At 45.4% G+C, this 23,007-nt stretch overlaps 1 protein-coding gene across 1 annotated transcript in view; it reads left to right on the top strand.

Moving 5' to 3' along the window:
* LOC109942758 (glutathione S-transferase T2-like) overlaps positions 1 to 22,924 on the top strand; it is a 33,032-nt gene extending 10,108 nt beyond the window's left edge. Inside the window, exons 2-4 of the mRNA XM_020545280.2 lie at positions 12,903 to 13,303; positions 13,398 to 13,759; positions 22,741 to 22,924. Coding sequence (XP_020400869.1) covers positions 12,903 to 13,303; positions 13,398 to 13,759; positions 22,741 to 22,924 — 947 coding nt within the window. The remainder of the gene's footprint in view (positions 1 to 12,902; positions 13,304 to 13,397; positions 13,760 to 22,740) is intronic.
* Positions 22,925 to 23,007: the final 83 nt, after the last annotated feature.

Raw genomic sequence — 23,007 nt, 5'->3', positions numbered from 1 at the left:
ATGATCATGCTTAATTTAATATATCTTTTTGATCATATCTCTTTATGTCTACGACTAATGTGCTTTCAAGTGATCTCTATAATTAAGTCGTAGATTGAAAGGGAAATGGAGTCTTCGGCGAAGACAAGGCTTCCACTCAACTCTATCGGTATTATCTACCCTTCGCCATCACTCCACACTAGCTCTCCAATTATGGTATAATCTTCACTCATATATTTTTGCCAAAGGGAGAGAGGGAAAGGGCTTATATTTCACTCTAAGTATCCGTTTTTGGCGATTCATGCCAAAGGGGGAGAAAGTATTAGCCCAAAGCAAAAGGACCGCACTACCACCCTAGTTTTTAAAACTAGTGATTTTCAATTGGTAAATTTAAAATTGGTATCTCTTTGTGTTCTAAAGGGGGAGAAAGTAGCACCTTTCAAAATTAATATCTTAAAACCCTCTTGAACACTAAGAGGAGAATTTATTGAGGCGGAGTTTTGTTTAGTCAAAAGAAAAGCATTTGAAACAGGGGGAGAAAATTTCAAATCTTGTAAATGCTTCTCAAGAATCCTATTCATTTACTTTTGACTATTTGCAAAAGACTTTGAAAAGAATTTCCAAAACATTTGCAAAACAAAACTTGTGGTGCAAGTATGGTCCAAAATGTTAAATAAGAAAGAAAAACCATTCATGCATATCTTATGAAATCAATATTGGTTTAATTCCAAGCAATCTTTGCACTTACCTTAGGCAAACTAGTTCAATTATGCTTGCTTTGGTTTGTGTTGGCATCAATCACCAAAAAGGGGGAGATTGAAAGGGAAATAGGCTTTAAACCTTTTCCTAAATGATTTTGGTGGTTGAATGACCAACACAACTAATTGGACTAACTAGTTTGCTCTAGATCATATATTCTACAGGTGTCAAAGATTCAACATAAAACCAATAAAAAGAACAAGACAAGGGTCAAAAGAAAGGAGCAAAAAGAAACCGAAGTGCTCCCTGGTCGGGCGCACCGGACTGTCCGGTGTGCCACCGGACAGTGTCCGGTGCACCAGGGAAGATTGTCTTCAAACTCTTCGCCTTCGGGTTTCTCAGGCGCAGCCCGCTATAATTCACCGGACTGTCCGGTGTACACCGGACAGTGTCCGGTGCTCCAACGGAACGCGGCCTCAGGAACTCGGCAGCCTCGGGATTTCACGAAGACTGCTCCGCTATAATTCACCGGACTGTCCGGTGTTGCACCGGACTGTCCGGTGTGCCAGCGGAGCAACGGCTACTTCGCGCCAACGGTCGACTCTGACAATGAACAGTACACGCGGCAGAAGTCAGAGCAGAGGATCAGAGAGGCACCGGACTGTCCGGTGTGCACCGGACTGTCCGGTGCCACATGAGGACAAAGCCTCCAACGGTCGACCAGCTCAAATCTCAACGGATAGGATGACATGGCTGGCGCACCGGACATGTCCGGTGTGCACCGGACTGTCCGGTGCACCCATCGCCAGCAGCTTCTCCAACGGCTACAAAATTGGATGGTGGCTATAAATACCACCCCAACCGGCCACTTCAAGGTGTGGGAGTCCAAGCAACATTCCAAGTCATCTAGTTGACATATTCAAGCCCTCCCAACCACCTATATTCATCGATACATCCTATACACAAGATCTAGCCCACTACAACCAACACAAGTGCCACAAAAGAGAGAGTGAGCAAATTGAGAGCTACTCAATTGAGTTTAGCCCTAGTGCCTTGTGAGATACATTGAGAGATAGTGTGTGCTTCATCCTTGTGTTCATTTGTGCGTGGAGTTTTGACTCCCATTCAAACTTCCTCCAAAGTGTTGGAGGCTTGTAAAAGCTAGCAAGAGACACCAAAGATTGTGGTGGTCCTTGTGGATCGAGAGTGATCCTTGAGAAGAAGAAGAGCTCGCCGATCCTTGTGTGATCGGGAGAGAGGGAAAGGGTTGGAAAAGACCCGTCCTTAAGTGGACTCCTCAACGGGGACTAGGCCTTCGAGGGCCGAACCTCGGTAAAACAAATCACCCGTGTTCATTGTGCTTTTGCTTGTGATTTGTTTGCTTTCCCTTACTCTAAGTTCTCTTGCACTATTCTTTGCTCATATCATTTGGTGTTGCTTCAAGTTAACCTCTCATTTAAGTGTAGCAACACTCCGCAAGAAAGAACTTGAGTTAGTGCTCTTTTCATCTAAGCTTTCTTGCTTTATTTTCATAGACTTATTAGTTGTATTGATTTATCACTTCCACATTATTTGAAAGCTATAATCTTTATTAGCAAGATCTTAGTTTTTATACTCCGATAATTGTTCATCTTGTTCTAACCACTAATCAAAGGATCTAGTTGGGGGATAAAGTTTTAATTTTCAGGTTTCGCCTATCCACCCCCCCCTCTAGGCGACTATCAGAGAGCATTCTAGGAAGGCTGATCTTGCCTTCTGTCGCCTGGCGCACCGGACAGTCCGGTGCACCACCGGACACTGTCCGGTGCGGATTTCTTTCCTTCTTTGGCGAAGCCGACCGTTGGCGCCTGGGAGCCGTTGGTGCACCGGACAGTCCGGTGCCCCCTCCCGACCGTTGGCTCGGCCACGTGTCTCGCGCAGATCGCGCAGCTGACCGTTGGCTCACCGGACAGTCCGGTGAATTATAGTCGTACGCCGTTAATCATTTCCCGAGAGCGACGAGTTCGCCTGTGAACGGCTCACCGGACAGTCCGGTGCACACCGGACAGTCCGGTGAATTATAGTCGTACACCGCCGTCGAAGTCCCGAGAGCAGCCTGTTCGCCAGAGCCAGCCTGGCGCACCGGACACTGTCCGGTGCACCCAGACTGAGCAGACTTTGGCTGAACAAAGCCATCTCATTTCCAATTCAATTTTTCCTGTTTCCAGCACTTAGACACAATACATTAGTCCATAAAACAATGTACTAAGTCTAGAAACATACCTTTTGATATGATTTGCACTTTGTTCACCACTTTGCATAGATTTATACAAAAGCACTTGTGTTGGCACTCAATCACCAAAATACTTAGAAATGGCCCAAGGGCACATTTCCCTTTCAATAGCAAGCACTGTAAAGTTTCAGAGGTTACGTGAACAAACAAGAGATAACAGAAATAAATTGTTGTGTGTTCTGAAAATGAACAGGATAAAGTGATGGTCTGACACTCCAGGATAAATTGCTTTGAAGAAATAAATAACATCTGAAATAAGTACTTAATGGTAAGAATAGTTGAGCCTTCCAAATCTTGTGGTATTTGGAAACAAGAGTATACGATGGACACCTCCCACTTTTTGGTAAGGGAAACCATTTACATTTTGATGGCCACACGTGAGTACCACAATGAATAAATATAAACAATAGCAATATAAGAGGTCTAATGAGATTAGGTTGTGCATGAACCACTTATGATCTTAAGATTTGGCACTTGAATTGAGAATAAAAACTAATCTTAAATTCAAATGCAAACGAAGTTTAATGAATATATGAATGACTAGTGTAGTTAGAATAATCTTTTATTGTGTTTTAAAATCAATTGAAGACAAAGTAAAAAAAATGTATAAGGTAGAATTTTTCTTGAGCAAAAAGAGAGATGCTGAGAAAACCTTTAATCAGGTTTTCTAGAAGCAGTACATCATCGGGAGATGCTTTTAGTGAATCTTCTATTCGGTATTTTTGAATACGCATACATACAAATGTCATATTTGTAATTTCAATATATCTAAAAGATGTTCATGTCAAATAAAACTGATGCAAGAAATCAGTATATAGATGAGAAATGACACAAATGAACCCGACAATTTCATCATACCAGGATATCCTAATAACGTATTGCAGTATCTAGACAAAACCTTGAAAGTCACTTATGAATAATGTTTACCTTGTCACTGCTTCTCACTGCTCATGAGTCGTTATGGGCTGGCAGCGAGGCCTCGTCCTCTAGGGCAGATGGTCGCTGCAGACCTCATGCTGGCACACCGCCAGTCGCATAGAGGTTCCCTAAATCCAGGAAAGCTCCCCCACAGCGACCTCTTGGTGACTGCATCGGCCAGCCACACGCTCATGTCGCCTTCGTTTGCTAGCTCTACCAACGCTTTGCAGGAAACACTTTGCCCCTAACCGTTCTCATGTCACCCCTACACGTAGATTTGGAGGGGGAGAGGGAAACGAAGGATGGAGCAAGAGTACCAGAGAGAAGGCCACATGCCTCACAAGCATCACCTCGCGCCTGCGCGCGACCATGAGGATTGCCTCGCCGTGGCCCAACAATTCCTGGACCCGACCGTCGTGGCCCTCCTCGGAGCGATGGCAGCGTAGGATCCGAGGGGGAGACCTCTCCCTGAAACCAGATAAGGAACCTGTTGGGGCGAGTGAAGGTGGAGGGTGTAGGACGTGGTACGTAGATGGAAGCTCTGGCGATGGTGGCATCGAGTGGCGGCGGTAGAGGATCTAGAGGGGGGAGGAGGAGGAGACGAAGGACGAGAGATCGAGGGGGACAACAGGCAGCGGCTCCGCGAGAGTTCTACATGGGATGGAGCAAAATGGACGGCCCATGACGTAGATGGAACCCACCCGGACGACCACGATTTTCCGTCCGACATGGACCAGCGCACATGCAAAGGATTCCACCAAGTTTTATAATAGAAAAAGAAAGGGGTGTTTGGGAAGACTTTAGTTTCCAGATCCAGTGTGGATCTATAATTTATAATATCAATTTAATTAGTTTTAAAAATATTTTAATCTAAATAACAAACAAAATTATTCCTCTAAATGTCTTCTAAAGTCTTAGAGCTCCAGCTCAACGATTTTCTGAAGCATCTAATGACCTGCTCTACCAACTCTACTAAATTTGCTAGACCTGGAGCTATCCAAACAGGGTCTAAGTAAGTACTACTCGAACGGAGAGATTCTAGGAGCGAGTCCATTTTTTCTCGATGGATAACCAAACACACAAAAAAATAGGAATTGAACGGGTATGTTCTCATCCGCTCACCAACCAAACACATCTTTATAGACTTTTAGCGAGCCCAGCGCATAATAATTACAACGGCTAAATTTAGCCGACATAAATTAGTGTGCCCGACATTGATTTGGTTTGTTCTTGTAGTGATTAATTGTTGCCATATCCAAGTTAATTAATACATTCCACTAGCAACGCATATTAATTGTTGTCGTATCCTATTTAAACAATGGATGTCGCTAACAAAATATTAAGTGTTGCCACATCCTAGTTAATGAACGAATGGTGCTAGCAACACATATTAAGTGTTTCCACCACTCTAATAAATTAACGGTTGATTCTTGCAACGCATATTAAGCGTTGCCCTCTAATTTCTTACAACACATAATACAATGTGTTGCTACGGATGTGTTGCTATATGGGGATTTGTGTTGTAGTGGCCGTGAACTTGCCATCCACATGTTTAAAAATTGTATAAAACACAACCAAAGTCAAAAAAATCATGAAGCTTGTCCACATGTCATGATATCATATATAGAGGCTGTGATAAAAATTTGAGAATATTTCGAGAAAGTTGTGAGACAGTATGTGTATAAACCTAAGAGAACTACACATGAAATCATAGAGTTTCAATGTAGTTCTCTTAGGTTTCTACACATACTGTCTCACAACTTTCTCGAAACATTCTCAAATTTTTATCACAGCCTGTATATATGATATCATGACATGTGGAAAAGATTCATGATTTTCAGACTTTGTTTGTGTTTTATACAATTTTTAAACAGTTGGATGGCAAGTTCACGACCATATGTTTAGTGAGCATGTTGCTCGAAGTTTCCGGTCCGCTCCTGAAATCGGTCGTAACTTGTGCTAAATAGCATGAGTATCATTTTTGCATGTACAGTTTTCTAAGTTTCGAGTGACTTGCAGTTCAAATCTGAATTTTCCGAAGAAATTCAAATAAACGAACTAAATCTACTAGCTATAGAAAACACTGTTATAATTGTCCCAAAATGGTACATGTAGGTCTACATAGTGTAGGAACATACCACAAAAAGTTTGGTTGGCAAAATAAAAAAAATGCTTTGCCGAGTGCCCAAAGAAGGCACTCGGTAAAGAAGGCTTTGCCGAGTGTCAGCCGGTTGACACTCGTCAAAGAATCTTCTTTGCTTAGTGCCAACGCTCGGCCCTCGGCAAAGGTTAACGACTGTCAGCTTTAGACGGCCGCTGACGGCCCTTTGCCGAGCGTCGCCTTCGCCGAGTGTTCGGCACTCGGCAAAGATGTCTTTGCCGAGTGTATTTCTGTGTCGAGAGTCCTACACTCGGTTAACGAGCTCGTTATCAAGAGCAGGACTTTGTCGAGTGCCGCACTCGGCAAAGGCCCAGATTTCGGTAGTGGGTCTTGCTCCCGGCCGGGCCACCCAACGCCATGGGAAAAGGCACAACAGTAAAATGATAAATATCCGACGGCCACACAATGCCTGACATTTTATAAGAAATCGTCGGAAGTTTCCTTATGTTCGATGGTATAGGTTGGCCGTCGGAGATAACTGTTACTTCCGACGGCTATATTGACAGTCGTTGAAAGTAACCATTATTACCGATGGTGATACTGACAGCCGTCGAAAGTAAACGTTATCTTCAACGGTCGTTATTATAGTCGTCGGAGATAATGCTTTTTTAGGTAACAGCGTCGGACGACGTTTCAATTTTCTGCACGAACTCATACCTGCGCGCTCTCTCTCTCTCGGTTTCTCGTCGCCACCGCGCCTCACCACCGTTGCCGAGGGCCGCCCCGGCTTGGCCTGTGCCCTCGCCGCAGGCCTACCAGGCGCGCCCGCCCCCAACTCGCTGGCTGCCTCGGAGCACCCGCCGCCGTCTGCCTCGGAGCACACACTCCATCGTCCTCTCCGGCGAGTCCAAGCCCGCGCCCTCGTCGTTCGTCTCTGGCCCGGCCAGCCCTACCCTTCCTCACGCCCGCGTCCGGTGCCTCCGTCCACCTTATCCATGTCGAAAATTTTATCTTTTACTTTTGTGAGGTAAAGGCTCTAGCAGCATGCATGCATGTCCGCGACTGCGGGCAGTGGCTTCCATGGGGACTTCGAGCTATTCAAAAATCGACGTAGACGGGGGTGAAAGCACACAGCGGCAGCGAGCTATATATCGGTGGTAAGATCGAACAAACTAGCAGTTGCAAGTAGAGATGGCCAAACGGGCCGCCGGGCCCGGCCCGGCCCAGCCCAGGCCCGGTGAAGCCCGGCTGAAAACCGGGTCGTGTCTGCTGAGCCCGCGGGCTCAATTGTCTGTCCAAGCCCGGCCCGCAGCGGGCCTAAACGGGCCGGGCTGGCCCGTTTAGCATGAAAAAACGGGCCGAAAAGCGGGCTAAACGGGCCGGTAAGCACATTTTAGTGTAAAAAAACGGGCTTAACGGACTTAGAGGTAAACGGGCCGTGCCGGGCTAGCCCGCCGTGCCTAGTTTCCTGTCCAAGCCCGCCCACTTATTCGTATCGTGCCGGGCTCGAACCGGGCCCAAAAAGCAGGCTTCGTGCCGGGCTCACGGGCCTCGTGCTTATTGGCCATCTATAGTTGCAGGTAGCCAACGAAGCCTGCACTGCTGTCAGCTGATGGAGGAAGACCTCCAACTCCAACATATGGACCACCACCGCACGTGCTACTTGCGTTGCGCGCGTCCAAATTCCGGGAGAGAGGCGATTTGCAAACTTTTTGACCATTCCAAAAGTCGAGGCACGCTTTGCTTTTGAGAGATCAAATCACAGGCTCTCTAAATATCTAATTAATTGCCTCATCAACTGGGGTTCCATCCCATCACTTTTATTTGTATACCGGTCGTCGTCCGACGACTGTGCCACGCGTACGTCCGCATGCACTTCGTTGTCTTGTTACCCCTTTAATTACCTAGCTATCGCTTTGTTGGAGTCCCCTTCGTTAATCCTTTTGCCGATCTTTTTACTTTATTTCTGTCATGTTATATATATTAAAAAATGCTACTTTCTACCTGTGCACTTCCGCCTTTATCCTCAGTGCTAGGAAGCTCGGAAAGTCACATCACCGTGTGTGTGCGCATCACTGCTAGGGGGGCAAAGTGAAAGCACAGCGGCAGCTAGCCATTTCAAATACGTATATGTACGTGATCACATGTACAAATAAACCCGTTTTTTTAAAGAAAAAAAAACAATCCATTGTAAAAAGATGAGAGTTGGACAGGGGATGTGGGGCTACTTTCACCTTTGCTGGATCAATCTTTGTCTTGGAATCAACGGTTGATAAGGGCAAAGGATCGACGTAGGATCGTTGAATCTTCCGGCCGCACTAGTAGAAAAAGGCTCAACACCTGCGGGACGATATATTTTTACAGACGGATCCGGTTATCCACCGACTGTGCTATTTCTAGTGGCGGTTTCTTAAGAAAACCGCCACTAGAAATCGTATTTCTACTGGCGGTTCCTTAAGAAAACCGCCAGTAGCAATCCATGATTTGTAGTGACGGTTTTCTTAAGGAACCGCCAGTAGAAATACGATTTCTAGTGGCAGTTTTCTTAAGAAACCGCCAGTAGAAATACGATTTCTAGTGGCGGTTTTATTACGTCGACCGCCAGTGAAAATCGATTTTCACTGGCGGTCTTCAGTTACCCGCCTGTAAAAATGATGATTTTTACTGGCCCCTAGCACTGGCGGTTACGATAAACGCCACTAAAAATAGGTTTACGACCGCCAATATAGATCTTCTCTGTACTAGTGCCGGGTTCCACTGAATCGCAAATAGTGACTTGGCCAAAACCTTTCAATGTGAAAGGGCTAGCTCTCTACCTTTATTCACATATTTGGGGCTACTACCGCACTAGGAATCACGAAAGCCTATAGCTAAAGTTGAGGATTTTCTGACTTTTGGTAAATATAAATAGATGTGAAAGAAGGCTTGCGCTTGCAAGTGTCCCACTTTTCCTTTCTCTCAAGCTAGTAGATTGGATCTAACCAATAATAATGTGTTCTCTTCAATGCCAACTTTTATCGTACGTATATATGTACCACCCTAGCTACCCTTATTACCACCAAACTATGATCAAGGCAAAAATCGACAAATAATATAGTTAATGCTACAAAGAAGCCACCAAAAGCAGCTTGAGATCGATCGACCGGTATGTTTACCTAATAATGGTGATGATCACAACAGCAAAATTACAAATCTCCGACGGCCGTCTTATGTCCGACTGCTTCCTTAACGGCTGCCAGACGTAACGGTATGTCTAACGGCTATAGGCGGCCGTCGGACATAAGAGCATACGTCCGACAGTTTGTCTGATAGCCGTCGAACATAACTTTATGTCCGACGGTCGCCAAATAAGCCGTTAGACATAAGAGATTTTAATCCCGTCGCGCCGTTTCATTCTTATTTTCTTTCACCGCCGCCGTCGCCCACAACCCCCCCCCCCCCCCCCCCCCGCCGGTGCCGCCCCAGCCCCCGTCGGCGCCCGCTCGCCCCACCCCCGCCCCTGTCGGTCCCGCGCAGCCGCCCGCCCCGCCCCACCCTATCGCCAACGCCTCACCGGCTCCAACGTCTGTCCTACCCTACATCACTCGCCTGCTGGCTAAGTGAGTTATTGTTACTATTAAATTATTTATTTGTTAAATATTATTTAGTTTGTTATGTTCGACGGTCGTAGTTTGATTATGTAATTAAATTAGCTTGTTTTAGTTCATTTAGTGGTGCTTAGATAATTTAATCTTTTAATTTCCGAGGGTAATTATTATGCCCTGGGAAATAAGGTCATTTTATATGATTTAGGGTCCCGTGAAATTTGGTGTGGTTTATTAGTTTAACTACGTACTAATTTACGATGGTTCTAGTTATTCATAGTCTATCGTAGTGTCAACAAACGAAACCTACCTAGACGTCACCCGTTTCGGGCCAACACACCTCACATGCGACACATGTGAGGTGTGTTGGGCTGGAATTGTCCCTTTATTGGACAACCTCAGGGTAACCAACATAGTCGTGTTTATGACAAAGACATGTGCTCCTGTGTAGTTTTGGTAGCATAACCCCTCTATTCTCCAATTGCACATTTTTCAGGCGTGCAAGTGGAGAACAACGGGGTTATGATGCCGAAATTTCGCACGAGCACGTGCCTTGTCATAAACACGGGCTCGTTGGTCACTCTTGGGTGGGTTTAGGACCTATCTTTTCTTATAGATATAGGGGCGTGATTTACTTAACTAATCAAGTTAACGTCTCGTATCTAGTATGGAGGAGAATCGTCGATGAATGTATGAAGGTTGGAAGAAAAGAGGTGCTCTATCAAGTGAGTGGGTTGCCAAGACTTACATATTTCTCGACCATGCTTTTGCTCGGTCAGAGACTGGAACCGATGTTAGATGCCATTGTAGCATGTATGAGAATATTTATTTCCTTGACAGTAGGACTATGTCGATAGTTCTTTGTAAGGACGGTTATATGTCTGGCTATGAGATGTGAGTGCAACACGGTGAGGACCCACCTCCTCATATTGTAACGGAAGTTCAGTCACATGAAGAGTAGGACTACGATAGGATGGAAGAGATGCTTAACGATGTACGCCATGAGACTACCCGACGATTCCGAGAACCCCTGTCAATCCCCTGATTATGAGGATCCTCCTACGCCTGATGTTCAAAAGTCCTTAGATCTCCTTAAAGCTGCCGAGGAGCCGTTGCACTGAATCTTCCAGTCGGGTTCCACTAATTGCAAATAGTGACTTGGCCAAAACCTTTGAATGTGAAAGGGCTCTCTACCTTTATTCACATATTTGGGGCTACTGTTGGGAATAGTCCCACATTGTCTGGTCAGAGTGGAAAAGCATGGTTTATATGGTTGAGGGTGCAACCCCTATCAGGCTAGCTTTTTGGGGAGTGTTGGCCCAAGAGACCTAAAGCCCGCTGCTATACGTGCGGGCGCGTGTGTCGCGGCCCGACAGCCTGGGTGGGCGCGCCGTGTGTGCGGGCGGCCCCGACGGACACGCCGTGTGTCGGCGGTCCGGTTCTAACAGCTACTACCGCACTAGGAATCACGAAAGCCTGTAGCTAAAGTTGAGGATTTTCTACCTTTTGGTAATAAATATAAATAGATGTGAAAGAAGGCTTGCGCTTGCAAGTGTCCCATTTTTCCTTTCTCTCAAGCTAGTATACGTAGATTGGAGCTAACCAATAATGTGTTCTCTTCAATGCCAACTTTTATCGTATGTATATATGTGTACCACCCTAGCCTTATTACCACCAAACAATGTGATCAATGCAAGGCAAAAATCGACAAAAAATAAAGTTAATGCTACAAAGAAGCCACCAAATAAAAGCAGCTTCAGATCGATCGAACCGGTGTGTGTTTACCTAATAATGTGATGATCTGGGGTTCTTGAATCTAAAGAGACAAAATGAATGAAGCTTTATTACACTGATGATGAAGAACCTCCGCAAATTCTTCAACAAGTTAAAATGAGCATCCCTTGGATCAACTAAGTTCGGAAAAAAAATTATATCCTAGTGAAAACTTGGCAGGCGATCTTATGAAAAGAAGCTTTTGATGGAGGGAAATTATCTAAGAATATATATACTAAAAGATTATAAAAAAATTGACAGCAACATAGGTCCACAACGGGGCTCTCTGGTCCACAAATGGTTGGATGAAACAGCAAAACTACGTACTATCGTCCGCCTCTAACCAAAAAATCACTAAAATTTATATAAAAAAACCAAAAAAATGAAGTACTGCTCTAGACTCAATCCCACTATCTCGGACACAGCAACAACACCTTCATACCACTGCATCACTTCCTCATTGTGCGCAAGTATAGATGGACTTAGAGCATCTCCAACAGCCTAGGCAAAACAGCGTACTGGGCAAAAAAAGAGAAAAACTCGGCGAAACTTGTTCCAACAGACTCGCTATAATCGTCGCACTTTTATCTCGCTCGGTATCGAGTATCCATCGCTCGGCATCTTTGACTAGGCTGTGGGACTCGCCATTTATCTTCGCGCCCTCCCGCCGCTGCTGAGATTTCCGCTCCCGCGCTCTCTCCTACCTCCTGCGATTTCCTCTGTTGTTGCATTGCCGCCGTCGCGCGCTGCTCTGCTCCCGGCCTCCCGCATCCGCGCGCGTGCGCAGTGGATACCCCAACGGCGGCTGTGCCCTAAACCCTCTGCAGGTCGCTGATTGCTCGCCCATTCTTCAGGCCGCTCTGCTCCCGTTTCCCAGATGCCACCACGACGGGCGGATTTGGAGCCAGGACGCCGAATCGAGGAGATAGAGGACTGTGTGGTCGGATCGATGGAAAATTGTTCTCAATTTGATGGATTGCAACCCTACACTAGTAAGTCTGTTCAAGTAATCAATTTGTACACTATATGTTCATTGTTTGAATGTATAGATTGAAAATAATGAATCTCAATTGAAGTTGTGCGTGCAGTTTACAATTTTTGGTCTCTAATGTACATATCTGACTACAAATATGGTCTATTGCAACACTGGTTGTTCATACCCGAATCAATTAGGTGTTGGTATTATTTGAATGACTGTTATTTTTCACATCATACAGAATTTTGGGTTTGTATTGTTGGGCTCAATGGTATTGTTCATACCCGACTGGATTATATTGTTCATAAACCAATACGATTTTTAGATTGATGGTTTGTATCTTACTGCTAACTGTCCTCCTCAGAGTGTTGTTGTCTGTAAGATGAGAAGTGAGTTTTCATTATCTTTTCATGTATCCGGAATAGTGCATACCAACCAAAAGGAATGATTGTGTTTGATTTTAGTTCCAGATAATCATTCAACAGATTGACACATCCAAATATGTCATGACTTTATATTTTTAGTTTTTTCTGATGTCCTTCTAGAATGAACCCATTTCGATAGAATTGTTATGTTCATTATATTTTTTGTTTGTCACAGGTGTTTTGGACTCTGCATATTACACTGATCTACTAGTGAATGTTGTTGAGGAATCTCAAGATCCCACACCTCCTATTGATGCAAGAAGCCATCATGGACGTGCAACAGCCAAGAGTACTCAGGGTAGAAGCAAAAATTTTAGAGACAAGGAGGATATTTTGCTTGTGTCCGCTTGGCTGAATGTGGGCATGGATCCTATTCAAGGAGTTGATCAAAGTCATGGAACACTTTGGACAAGGATACATGAGTATTTCAATGATAACAAGACGTTCGAGTCGAATCGTTCTGAAGGATCTTTGATGAATCGTTGGTCCGTTATACAACATGATGTCAATGTTTTTTGTGGTTGTCTGTCCAGGATTGAGGCTCGAAACCATAGTGGTTGGTTAGTTGATGACAAGGTTGTAGTTCAAGTGTATGGTAAATGATTATTAGTCTAGTATAATATTTTGTGAGCACAACATGTTACTGTTTATTTTGGTTTCATTTGAGCAGATTGCAAATGCTTGTGCAATGTTCAAGGCCGAAGACCCGAAGGAGAGGAAGTTCTCATACTTGCATTGCTGGAAGATTCTGAAGGACAAGCCCAAGTGGATGGATAGGCGCAAAGAAATTGGCAATGCAAAGAAGACAAGTTGTAAGAAACAGAAGACATTGGCTACTTCTCCTACACCATTTGCCGCTCCAGATGGCCCTGTTGCTGTTATAAATCAGGATGGTGAACAAGCAGCAAGACCTGAGGGTAAGAAGAAAGAGAAACAGAAGCTACGACAACGTTCGACCATAGAAGCAGTGGACTATTTAATGGAAAAGAAGAAAGAAGCTGATCACGATAAAGAGTTGAAGAAAGAAGTGAGGTGCTGAAAGGGAAATGTGCCCTTGGGCCATTTCTAAGTGTTTTGGTGATTTAGTGTCCAACACAAGTGCCTAAGTGTAAAAAGGTGGACAAAGTACAAATCAAGAATTAAGGTATGTTTCTCAGACTTAGTACATTGTTTTATGGACTAATGTATTGTGTCTAAGTGCTGGAAACAGGAAAAATCCAATTGGAAATGTCTTGGCTCGAGCAGCCAAGAATCTGCTGAGTCTGGGAGCACCGGACTGTCCGGTGGTGCACCGGACAGTGTCCGGTGGTGCATCGGACAGTGTCCGGTGCGCCAGGCTGGCTCGAGCGAACTGGCCGCTCTCGGGAATTCATCGGCGACGTACGACTAAAATTCACTGGACTGTCCGGTGTGCACCGGACTGTCCGGTGAGCCAACGGTCGGCCGGGCCAACGGTCGGCCGGGCCAACGGTCGGCCGCGCAATCTGCGTGGGACACGTGGCCGAGCCAACGGCTAGAAGATGGCACCGGACTGTCCGGTGTGCACCGGACATGTCCGGTGTGCACCGGACATGTCCGGTGCGCCAACGGCTCTCAGCCTGCCAACTGTCGGCTTCGCTATTTAAGGAAGGAAATCGGGCACCGGACAGTGTCCGGTGTGCACCGGACTGTCCGGTGCCCCCGATGACAGAAGGCAAGAATGGCTTTCCAGATTTGTGCTCAACGGCTCCTAGCTGCCTTGGGGCTATAAAAGGGACCCCTAGGCGCATGGAGGATGTGACCAAGCATCCTTTGAGCATCATTGATCACTCACACTTCATTCTTGCGCACTTGTTCGACATTCTAGTGATTTGAGCTCCGTTCTAGTGTGCTAGTCTCTTGAGCTCAAGTCTGGGTTTTGTGTGTGCGTATTCGCTGTGATCTTTGTGTCGTGTATGAGTTGCTAATCCCTCCCTTGCTCCGTGATTCTTTCTGAACATCTTTTGTAAGGGCGAGAGGCTCCAAGCTGTGGAGATTCCTCGCAAGTGGGATTAAGAAAAGCAAAGCAACACCGTGGTATTCAAGTTGGTCTTTGGACCGCTTGAGAGGGGTTGATTGCAACCCTCGTCCGTTGGGACGCCACAACGTGGAGTAGGCAAGCGTTGGTCTTGGCCGAACCACGGGATAACCACCGTGCCATCTCTGTGATTGATATCTCTTGGTTATTGTGTTGTGTTGAGATCCTTCTCTAGCCACTTGGCAAATTACTGTGCTAACAATTAATCAAGTTTTGTGGCTTAAGTTTTTGAAGTGTTACAGGATCACCTATTCACCCCCCCTCTAGGTGCTCTCAATTGGTATCAGAGCCGTTCTCTTCAAGAAAGGGACTAACCGCCCGAAGAGATGGATCCTAAAGGCAAGGGGATGGTGATCAACGACAAGGAGAAGGAGTCCTTCGTCAACGAGCCCAATGATGACAGGCCCACCGACTCAGGATCGGGCCACAAAAGAAAAGACGGGAGGAAGAAGAAGACAAGGCGCATCAAGGAAATTGTCTACTACGACAGCGACGAATCTTCCTCCTCCCAAAAGGACGACGACGACTACGATAGACGAAAGACGGTTAACTCAAACTTTTCTTTCGATTATTCGCGCATCCCGCATAGTTCAAATGCTCAATTGCTCCCCATTCCACTTGGCAAGCCCCCTCACTTTGATGGAGAGGATTATGGATTTTGGAGCCACAAAATGCGTACTCACCTGTTTTCTCTCCATCCAAGCATTTGGGAGATTGTGGAAAGTGGAATGAAATTTGATAGCTTGGATAGCCCTGTGTTTATTAATGAACAGATTCATAAAAATGCACAAGCTACTACTGTGTTGCTAGCCTCCTTGTGCAGGGACGAGTATCACAAGGTGAGCGGCTTGGACAATGCCAAGCAGATCTGGGACACCCTCAAGATTTCTCATGAGGGAAACGACGTCACCTTGCTCACCAAAATGGAGTTGGTGGAGGGCGAGCTTGGACGGTTCGCGATGATAAGGGGCGAGGAGCCGACACAAACATACAACCGGCTCAAGACCCTTATCAACAAAATAAGGAGCTATGGGAGCACGCGATGGACGGACCACGACGTCGTCCGCCTAATGCTAAGGTCATTTACCGTTCTTGATCCTCATTTGGTGAACAATATTCGTGAAAATCCCAGGTACACCAAGATGTCGCCCGAAGAAGTTCTTGGGAAATTCGTTAGCGGGCGAATGATGATCAAGGAGGCGAGGTACGTGGACGACGCCTTGAATGGTCCGATCAACGAGCCGCAACCCCTTGCTCTCAAGGCAACACGAAGCAAGGAGGCGCTACCCAGCAAGGTGGCACAGATTGAGGCGGCCGGACTTAATGATGAAGAGATGGCTCTCATCATCAAAAGATTCAAGACGGTGCTCAAAGGTCGCTAGGGACAGCCAAGCAAGACCAAAGCCAAGGGGAAGCGCTCATGCTTCAAATGCGGTAAGCTTGGTCATTTTATTGCTAACTGTCCCGACAATGATAGTGATCAGGATCAAGGGAACAAGAGGGAGAAAAAGAAGAACTATAAGAAGGCAAAGGGCGAGGCTCATCTTGGCAAGGAGTGGGATTCGGACTGCTCTTCATCCGACTCCGACAATGAAGGACTCGCCGCCACCGCCTTCAACAAGTCATCCCTCTTCCCCAACGAGCGTCACACTTGCCTCATGGCAAGGGAGAAGAAAGTAAGCACTCATAATACTAGTACTTATGCTTCAAGTGAGGATGAGTCTAGTGATGATGATGAGATAGATTACTCATGCTTATTCAAGGGATTAGATAGAACCAAGGTAGACAAAATTAATGAATTAATTGATGCCTTGAATGATAGGAATATACTTTTAGAAAAGCAAGAGGATTTGTTGTATGAAGAGCATGATAAATTTGTAGAAGCTCAGAAATCTCTTGCTCTAGAAATTAAGAGGAATGAAATGCTCTCTAGTGAATTATCTTCTTGTCATGAAACTATTGCTAAGTTAAAAAGTTTTAATGATGATTTAAATGCTAAACTAGAAGTAGCTAGTAAATCTAATTCTTGTGCAGAAATTGTTGAAACTTGTAATAGGTGTAAAGATTTTGACATTGATGCTTGTAGTGATCATTTAGTTTCAATTTCCAAATTAAATGATGAATTAGCTAGTCTTAATGCCCAATTTAAGACTAGCAAGAATGAATTTGACAAGCTAAAATTTGCAAGGGATGCCTACACGATTGGTAGACACCCCTCAATTAAGGATGGACTTGGCTACAAGAGGGAAGCCAAGAACTTGACAAGCCATAAGGCTCCCATCTCCGCCAAGGAAAAAGGGAAGGCCCCTATGGCTAGTAGTGTGCAAAAGAACCATGCCTTTATGTACCATGATAGAAGACAACCTAGAAATGCTTATAGGAGTTGTAATGCATATAATGTCTTTGATTCTCATGCCATGTTTGCTTCTAGTTCTTCTTATGTGCATGATAGAAATGTTGGTAGGAGAAATGTTATTCATAATATGCCTAGGAAAAATGTTGTTAATGTTCCTAGGAAAGTAAATGAACCTTCTACAATATATCATGCTTTAAATGCTTCTTTTGCTATTTGTAGAAAGGATAGGAAGATAATTGCTAGAAAATTAGGGGCAAGATGCAAGGGAGACAAAACTTGCATTTGGGTCCCTAAGGATATTTGTGCTAACCTTGTAGGACCCAACATGAGTTGGGTACCTAAGACCCAAGCCTAAATTTGCCTTGCAGGTTTATGCATCCGGGGGTTCAAGTTGGATTATCGACAGCAGATGCACAAACCATATGACGGGGGAGAAGAAGATGTTCACCTCCTATGTTAAAAACAAAGATTCCCAGGATTCAATAATATTCGATGATGGGAATCAAGGCAAGGTAAAAGGGCTAGGTAAAATTGCAATTTCCAATGAGCATTCTATCTCTAATGTGTTTCTAGTGGAGAGTCTTAGATATAATTTACTATCTGTTAGTCAATTATGTAATATGGGATATAACTGCTTATTTACAAATGTAGATGTGTCTGTCTTTAGAAGATGTGATGGTTCACTAGCTTTTAGGGGTGTACTAGACGACAAGCTTTACTTAGTTGATTTTGCAAAAGAAGAGGCCGGTCTAGATGCATGCTTAATGGCTAAGACTTGCATGGGCTGGCTGTGGCATCGCCGCTTAGCACATGTGGGGATGAAGAACCTTCACAAGCTTCTAAAGGGAGAACACGTGATAGGTCTAACCAATGTTCATTTCGAAAAAGATAGACCTTGTGCAGCTTGTCAAGCAGGGAAACAGGTGGGAGGCTCTCATCACACCAAAAATGTGATGACAACATCAAGACCCCTGGAGCTGCTACATATGGACCTCTTCGGACCCGTCGCCTATCTGAGCATAGGAGGAAGTAAGTATGGTCTAGTTATCGTTGATGACTTTTCCCGCTTCACTTGGGTGTTCGTTTTGCAGGATAAGTCTGAAACCCAAGGGACCCTCAAGCGCTTCCTCAGGAGAGCTCAAAATGAGTTTGAGCTCAAGGTGAAGAAGATAAGGAGCGACAACGGGTCCGAATTCAAGAACCTTCAAGTGGAGGAGTTTCTTGAGGAGGAGGTGATCAAGCACGAGTTCTCCGCTCCCTACACACCTCAACAAAATGGTGTGGTAGAGAGGAAGAACAGGACGCTCATAGATATGGCGAGGACTATGCTTGGAGAATTCAAGACCCCCGAGTGCTTTTGGTCGGAAGCCGTGAACACGGCTTGCCACGCCATCAACAGGGTCTACCTTCACCGCCTCCTCAAGAAGACGTCGTATGAGCTGCTAACCGGTAACAAACCTAATGTATCGTATTTTCGTGTTTTTGGGAGTAAATGCTACATTCTAGTGAAGAAGGGTAGGAATTCCAAATTTGCTCCCAAAGCCGTAGAAGGGTTTTTATTAGGTTATGATTCAAATACAAAGGCGTATAGGGTCTTCAACAAATCATCGGGTTTGGTTGAAGTCTCTAGCGACGTTGTATTTGATGAGACTAATGGCTCTCCAAGAGAGCAAGTTGTTGATCTTGATGATGTAGATGAAGAAGACGTTCCAACGGTCGCGATACGCACCATGGCGATTGGAGATGTACGGCCTCAAGAACATTTGGAGCAAGATCAACCGTCTTCCTCAACTATGGTGCTTTCCCCTACCCAAGGTGATGAACAGGTACCTCAAGTGGAGGCGCATGATCAAGGGGAAGCACAGTATGTTCAAGTTGAAGAGGAAGAAGCACCTCAGGCACCCCTAACCCAAGTTCGAGCGACGATTCAAAGGGATCATCCTGTCGACCAGATATTGGGTGATATTAGCAAGGGAGTAACTACTCGCTCGAGATTAGTTAATTTTTGTGAGCATTACTCTTTTGTCTCTTCTATTGAGCCTTTCAGGGTAGAAGAGGCCTTGCTAGATCCGGACTGGGTGTTGGCCATGCAGGAGGAACTAAACAACTTCAAGTGCAATGAAGTTTGGACACTGGTGCCTCGTCCCAAGCAAAATGTTGTGGGAACCAAGTGGGTGTTCCGCAACAAACAGGACGAGCACGGGGTGGTGACGAGGAACAAGGCTCGACTTGTGGCAAAAGGTTATGCCCAAGTCGCAGGTTTGGACTTTGAGGAGACTTTTGCTCCTGTGGCTAGGCTAGAGTCAATTCTCATCTTGCTAGCATATGCCGCTCACCATTCTTTCAGGTTGTACCAAATGGATGTGAAGAGCGCTTTCCTCAACGGGCCGATCAAGGAGGAGGTGTACGTGGAGCAACCCCCTGGCTTCGAGGATGAACGGTACCCCGACCACGTGTGTAAGCTCTCTAAGGCGCTCTATGGACTTAAGCAAGCCCCAAGAGCATGGTATGAATGCCTTAGAGACTTTTTAATTGCTAATGCCTTCAAGGTTGGGAAAGCCGATCCAACTCTTTTTACTAAGACTTGCGATGGTGATCTTTTTGTGTGCCAAATTTATGTCGACGACATAATATTTGGTTCTACTAACCAAAAGTCTTGTGAAGAGTTTAGCAGGGTGATGACGCAGAAATTCGAGATGTCGATGATGGGCGAGTTGACCTACTTCCTTGGGTTCCAAGTGAAGCAACTCAAGGACGGCACCTTCATCTCCCAAACGAAGTACACACAAGATTTGCTAAAGAGGTTTGGGATGAAGGACGCCAAGCCCGCAAAGACGCCGATGGGAACCGACGGACACACCGACCTCAACAAAGGAGGTAAGTCCGTTGATCAAAAAGCATACCGGTCCATGATAGGTTCTTTGCTTTATTTATGTGCTAGTAGACCGGATATTATGCTTAGCGTATGCATGTGTGCTAGATTTCAATCCGATTCGAAGGAGTGTCACTTAGTGGCTGTGAAGCGAATTCTTCGATATTTAGTCACTACGCCTTGCTTCGGGATCTGGTATCCAAAGGGGTCTAACTTTGACTTGATTGGGTACTCAGATTCCGACTATGCTGGATGTAAGGTCGATAGGAAGAGTACATCGGGGACGTGCCAATTCTTAGGAAGGTCCCTGGTGTCATGGAACTCTAAGAAACAAACATCCGTTGCCCTATCCACCGCTGAGGCCGAGTACGTTGCCGCAGGACAATGTTGCGCGCAACTACTTTGGATGAGGGAAACCCTCAGGGACTTTGGCTCCAATCTGAGCAAAGTCCCACTCCTGTGTGACAATGAGAGTGCTATCCGAATAGCGGAAAATCCTGTTGAGCATAGCCGCACAAAGCACATTGACATCCGGCATCACTTTTTGAGAGACCACCAGCAAAAGGGGGATATCGAAGTGTTTCATGTTAGCACCGAGAACCAGCTAGCCGATATCTTTACCAAGCCTCTAGATGAGAAGACCTTTTGCAGGCTGCGTAGTGAGCTCAATATCTTAGATTCGCGGAACTTGGATTGAAATGTAGCATACATGTGTTTATGCTTTTGATCATGTTCATTCTGCATTTTGTTGCTTATTGTGGTGCTCAAGTTGTACAAACACTCCCTGGACCTCACAAGTCCTGTTTGCAAGTGATGCACATATTTAGGGGGGAGCTGTGCTACAACTTGACCCCTTGAGACTAACCATGTACTTGAGTTTGGTTATTTTAGTCTCCAAGGAGAATTGAAAGGGAAACGGTAGACTTGGACCATGCAAGACTTCCACTGCACTCCAATGAAATGAGTAACTTTCCAAGTTCATCTTCATACTCTTATTGCCTTTGTATTCTCTTTTGATGATTTTGGTGAGGCAATGGGGTTAAAGGGCCAAGATTGATCCCGTTTTGGTGCTTGATGCCAAAGGGGGAGAAAATAAAGGCCAAAGCGATAAATGGATCAGCTACCACTTGAGAGATTTTGAAAACAATAGAATAGAGCTTTTGGTTTGTCAAAACTCTTTTGTTATCTCTCTTGTCAAAAGGATCCATCTTGTGGGGAGAAGTATTGATTATGGGAAAAAGGGGGAGTTTTTGAAATCTTGAATCAATTTCTCTTAGAATGACTCTCTTTATGTCTTAACATGTGTGGTTGACTTAGAGATAGAAATTTGAGTTTGATTTGCAAAAACAAACCAAGTGGTGGCACAGAGTGATCCATATATGTCAAAATTGAATCAAAACAATTTTGAGTTCTTATTTGATTTGATTTTGTACTTGTTCTACTTGCTTTATGTTGTGTTGGCATAAATCACCAAAAAGGGGGAGATTGAAAGGGAAATGTGCCCTTGGGCCATTTCTAAGTGTTTTGGTGATTTAGTGTCCAACACAAGTGCCTAAGTGTAAAAAGGTGGACAAAGTACAAATCAAGAATTAAGGTATGTTTCTCAGACTTAGTACATGTTTTATGGACTAATGTATTGTGTCTAAGTGCTGGAAACAGGAAAAATCCAATTGGAAATGTCTTGGCTCGAGCAGCCAAGAATCTGCTGAGTCTGGGAGCACCGGACTGTCCGGTGGTGCACCGGACAGTGTCCGGTGGTGCATTGGACAGTGTCCGGTGCGCCAGGCTGGCTCGAGCGAACTGGCCGCTCTCGGGAATTCACCGACGACGTACGGCTAAAATTCACCGGACTGTCCGGTGAGCCAACGGTCGGCCGGGCCAACGGTCGGCCGCGCAATCTGCGCGGGACACGTGGCCGAGCCAACGACTAGAAGATGGCACCGGACTGTCCGGTGTGCACCAGACATGTCCGGTGCGCCAACGGCTCTCAGCCTGCCAACTGTCGGCTTCGCTATTTAAGGAAGGAAATCGGGCACCGGACAGTGTCCGGTGTGCACCGGACTGTCCGGTGCCCCCGATGACAGAAGGCAAGAATGGCTTTCCAGATTTGTGCTCAACGGCTCCTAGCTGCCTTGGGGCTATAAAAGGGACCCCTAGGCGCATGGAGGATGTGACCAAGCATCCTTTGAGCATCATTGATCACTCACACTTCATTCTTGCGCACTTGTTCGACATTCTAGTGATTTGAGCTCCGTTCTAGTGTGCTAGTCTCTTGAGCTCAAGTCTGGGTTTTGTGTGTGCGTATTCGCTGTGATCTTTGTGTCGTGTATGAGTTGCTAATCCCTCCCTTGCTCCGTGATTCTTTCTGAACATCTTTTGTAAGGGCGAGAGGCTCCAAGCTGTGGAGATTCCTCGCAAGTGGGATTAAGAAAAGCAAAGCAACACCGTGGTATTCAAGTTGGTCTTTGGACCGCTTGAGAGGGGTTGATTGCAACCCTCGTCCGTTGGGACGCCACAACGTGGAGTAGGCAAGCGTTGGTCTTGGCCGAACCACGGGATAACCACCGTGCCATCTCTGTGATTGATATCTCTTGGTTATTGTGTTGTGTTGAGATCCTTCTCTAGCCACTTGGCAAATTACTGTGCTAACAATTAATCAAGTTTTGTGGCTTAAGTTTTTGAAGTGTTACAGGATCACCTATTCACCTCCCCCCTCTAGGTGCTCTCAGGTGCAACAAAGCCTTTGCTCTCCAGGAGGAAAGGATCAAATTAGAGAAAGAAAAGTTTGAGTTCCAAAGACAAATGGAAGAGGAGAGAATTCTTGGTTTGGATTTGAGCACCATGAACTACAAACAACAACAATATTATGAAAGGCGTCAGAATGAGATTCTTGGCAGATGCTTTAATATATAGAATTGTCTAGTTTTTAGCTCAATATGCTATTTTTAGATTTGTTTTTAGTTAAACAATAATTCTTTGATACATGTTTTACTGGT

This window comes from Zea mays, chromosome 10, assembly GCF_902167145.1.
Source record: "Zea mays cultivar B73 chromosome 10, Zm-B73-REFERENCE-NAM-5.0, whole genome shotgun sequence".
In the NCBI taxonomy this organism is placed as follows: Eukaryota; Viridiplantae; Streptophyta; class Magnoliopsida; order Poales; family Poaceae; genus Zea; species Zea mays.
This window is presented reverse-complemented; position numbering and strand designations above follow the sequence as displayed.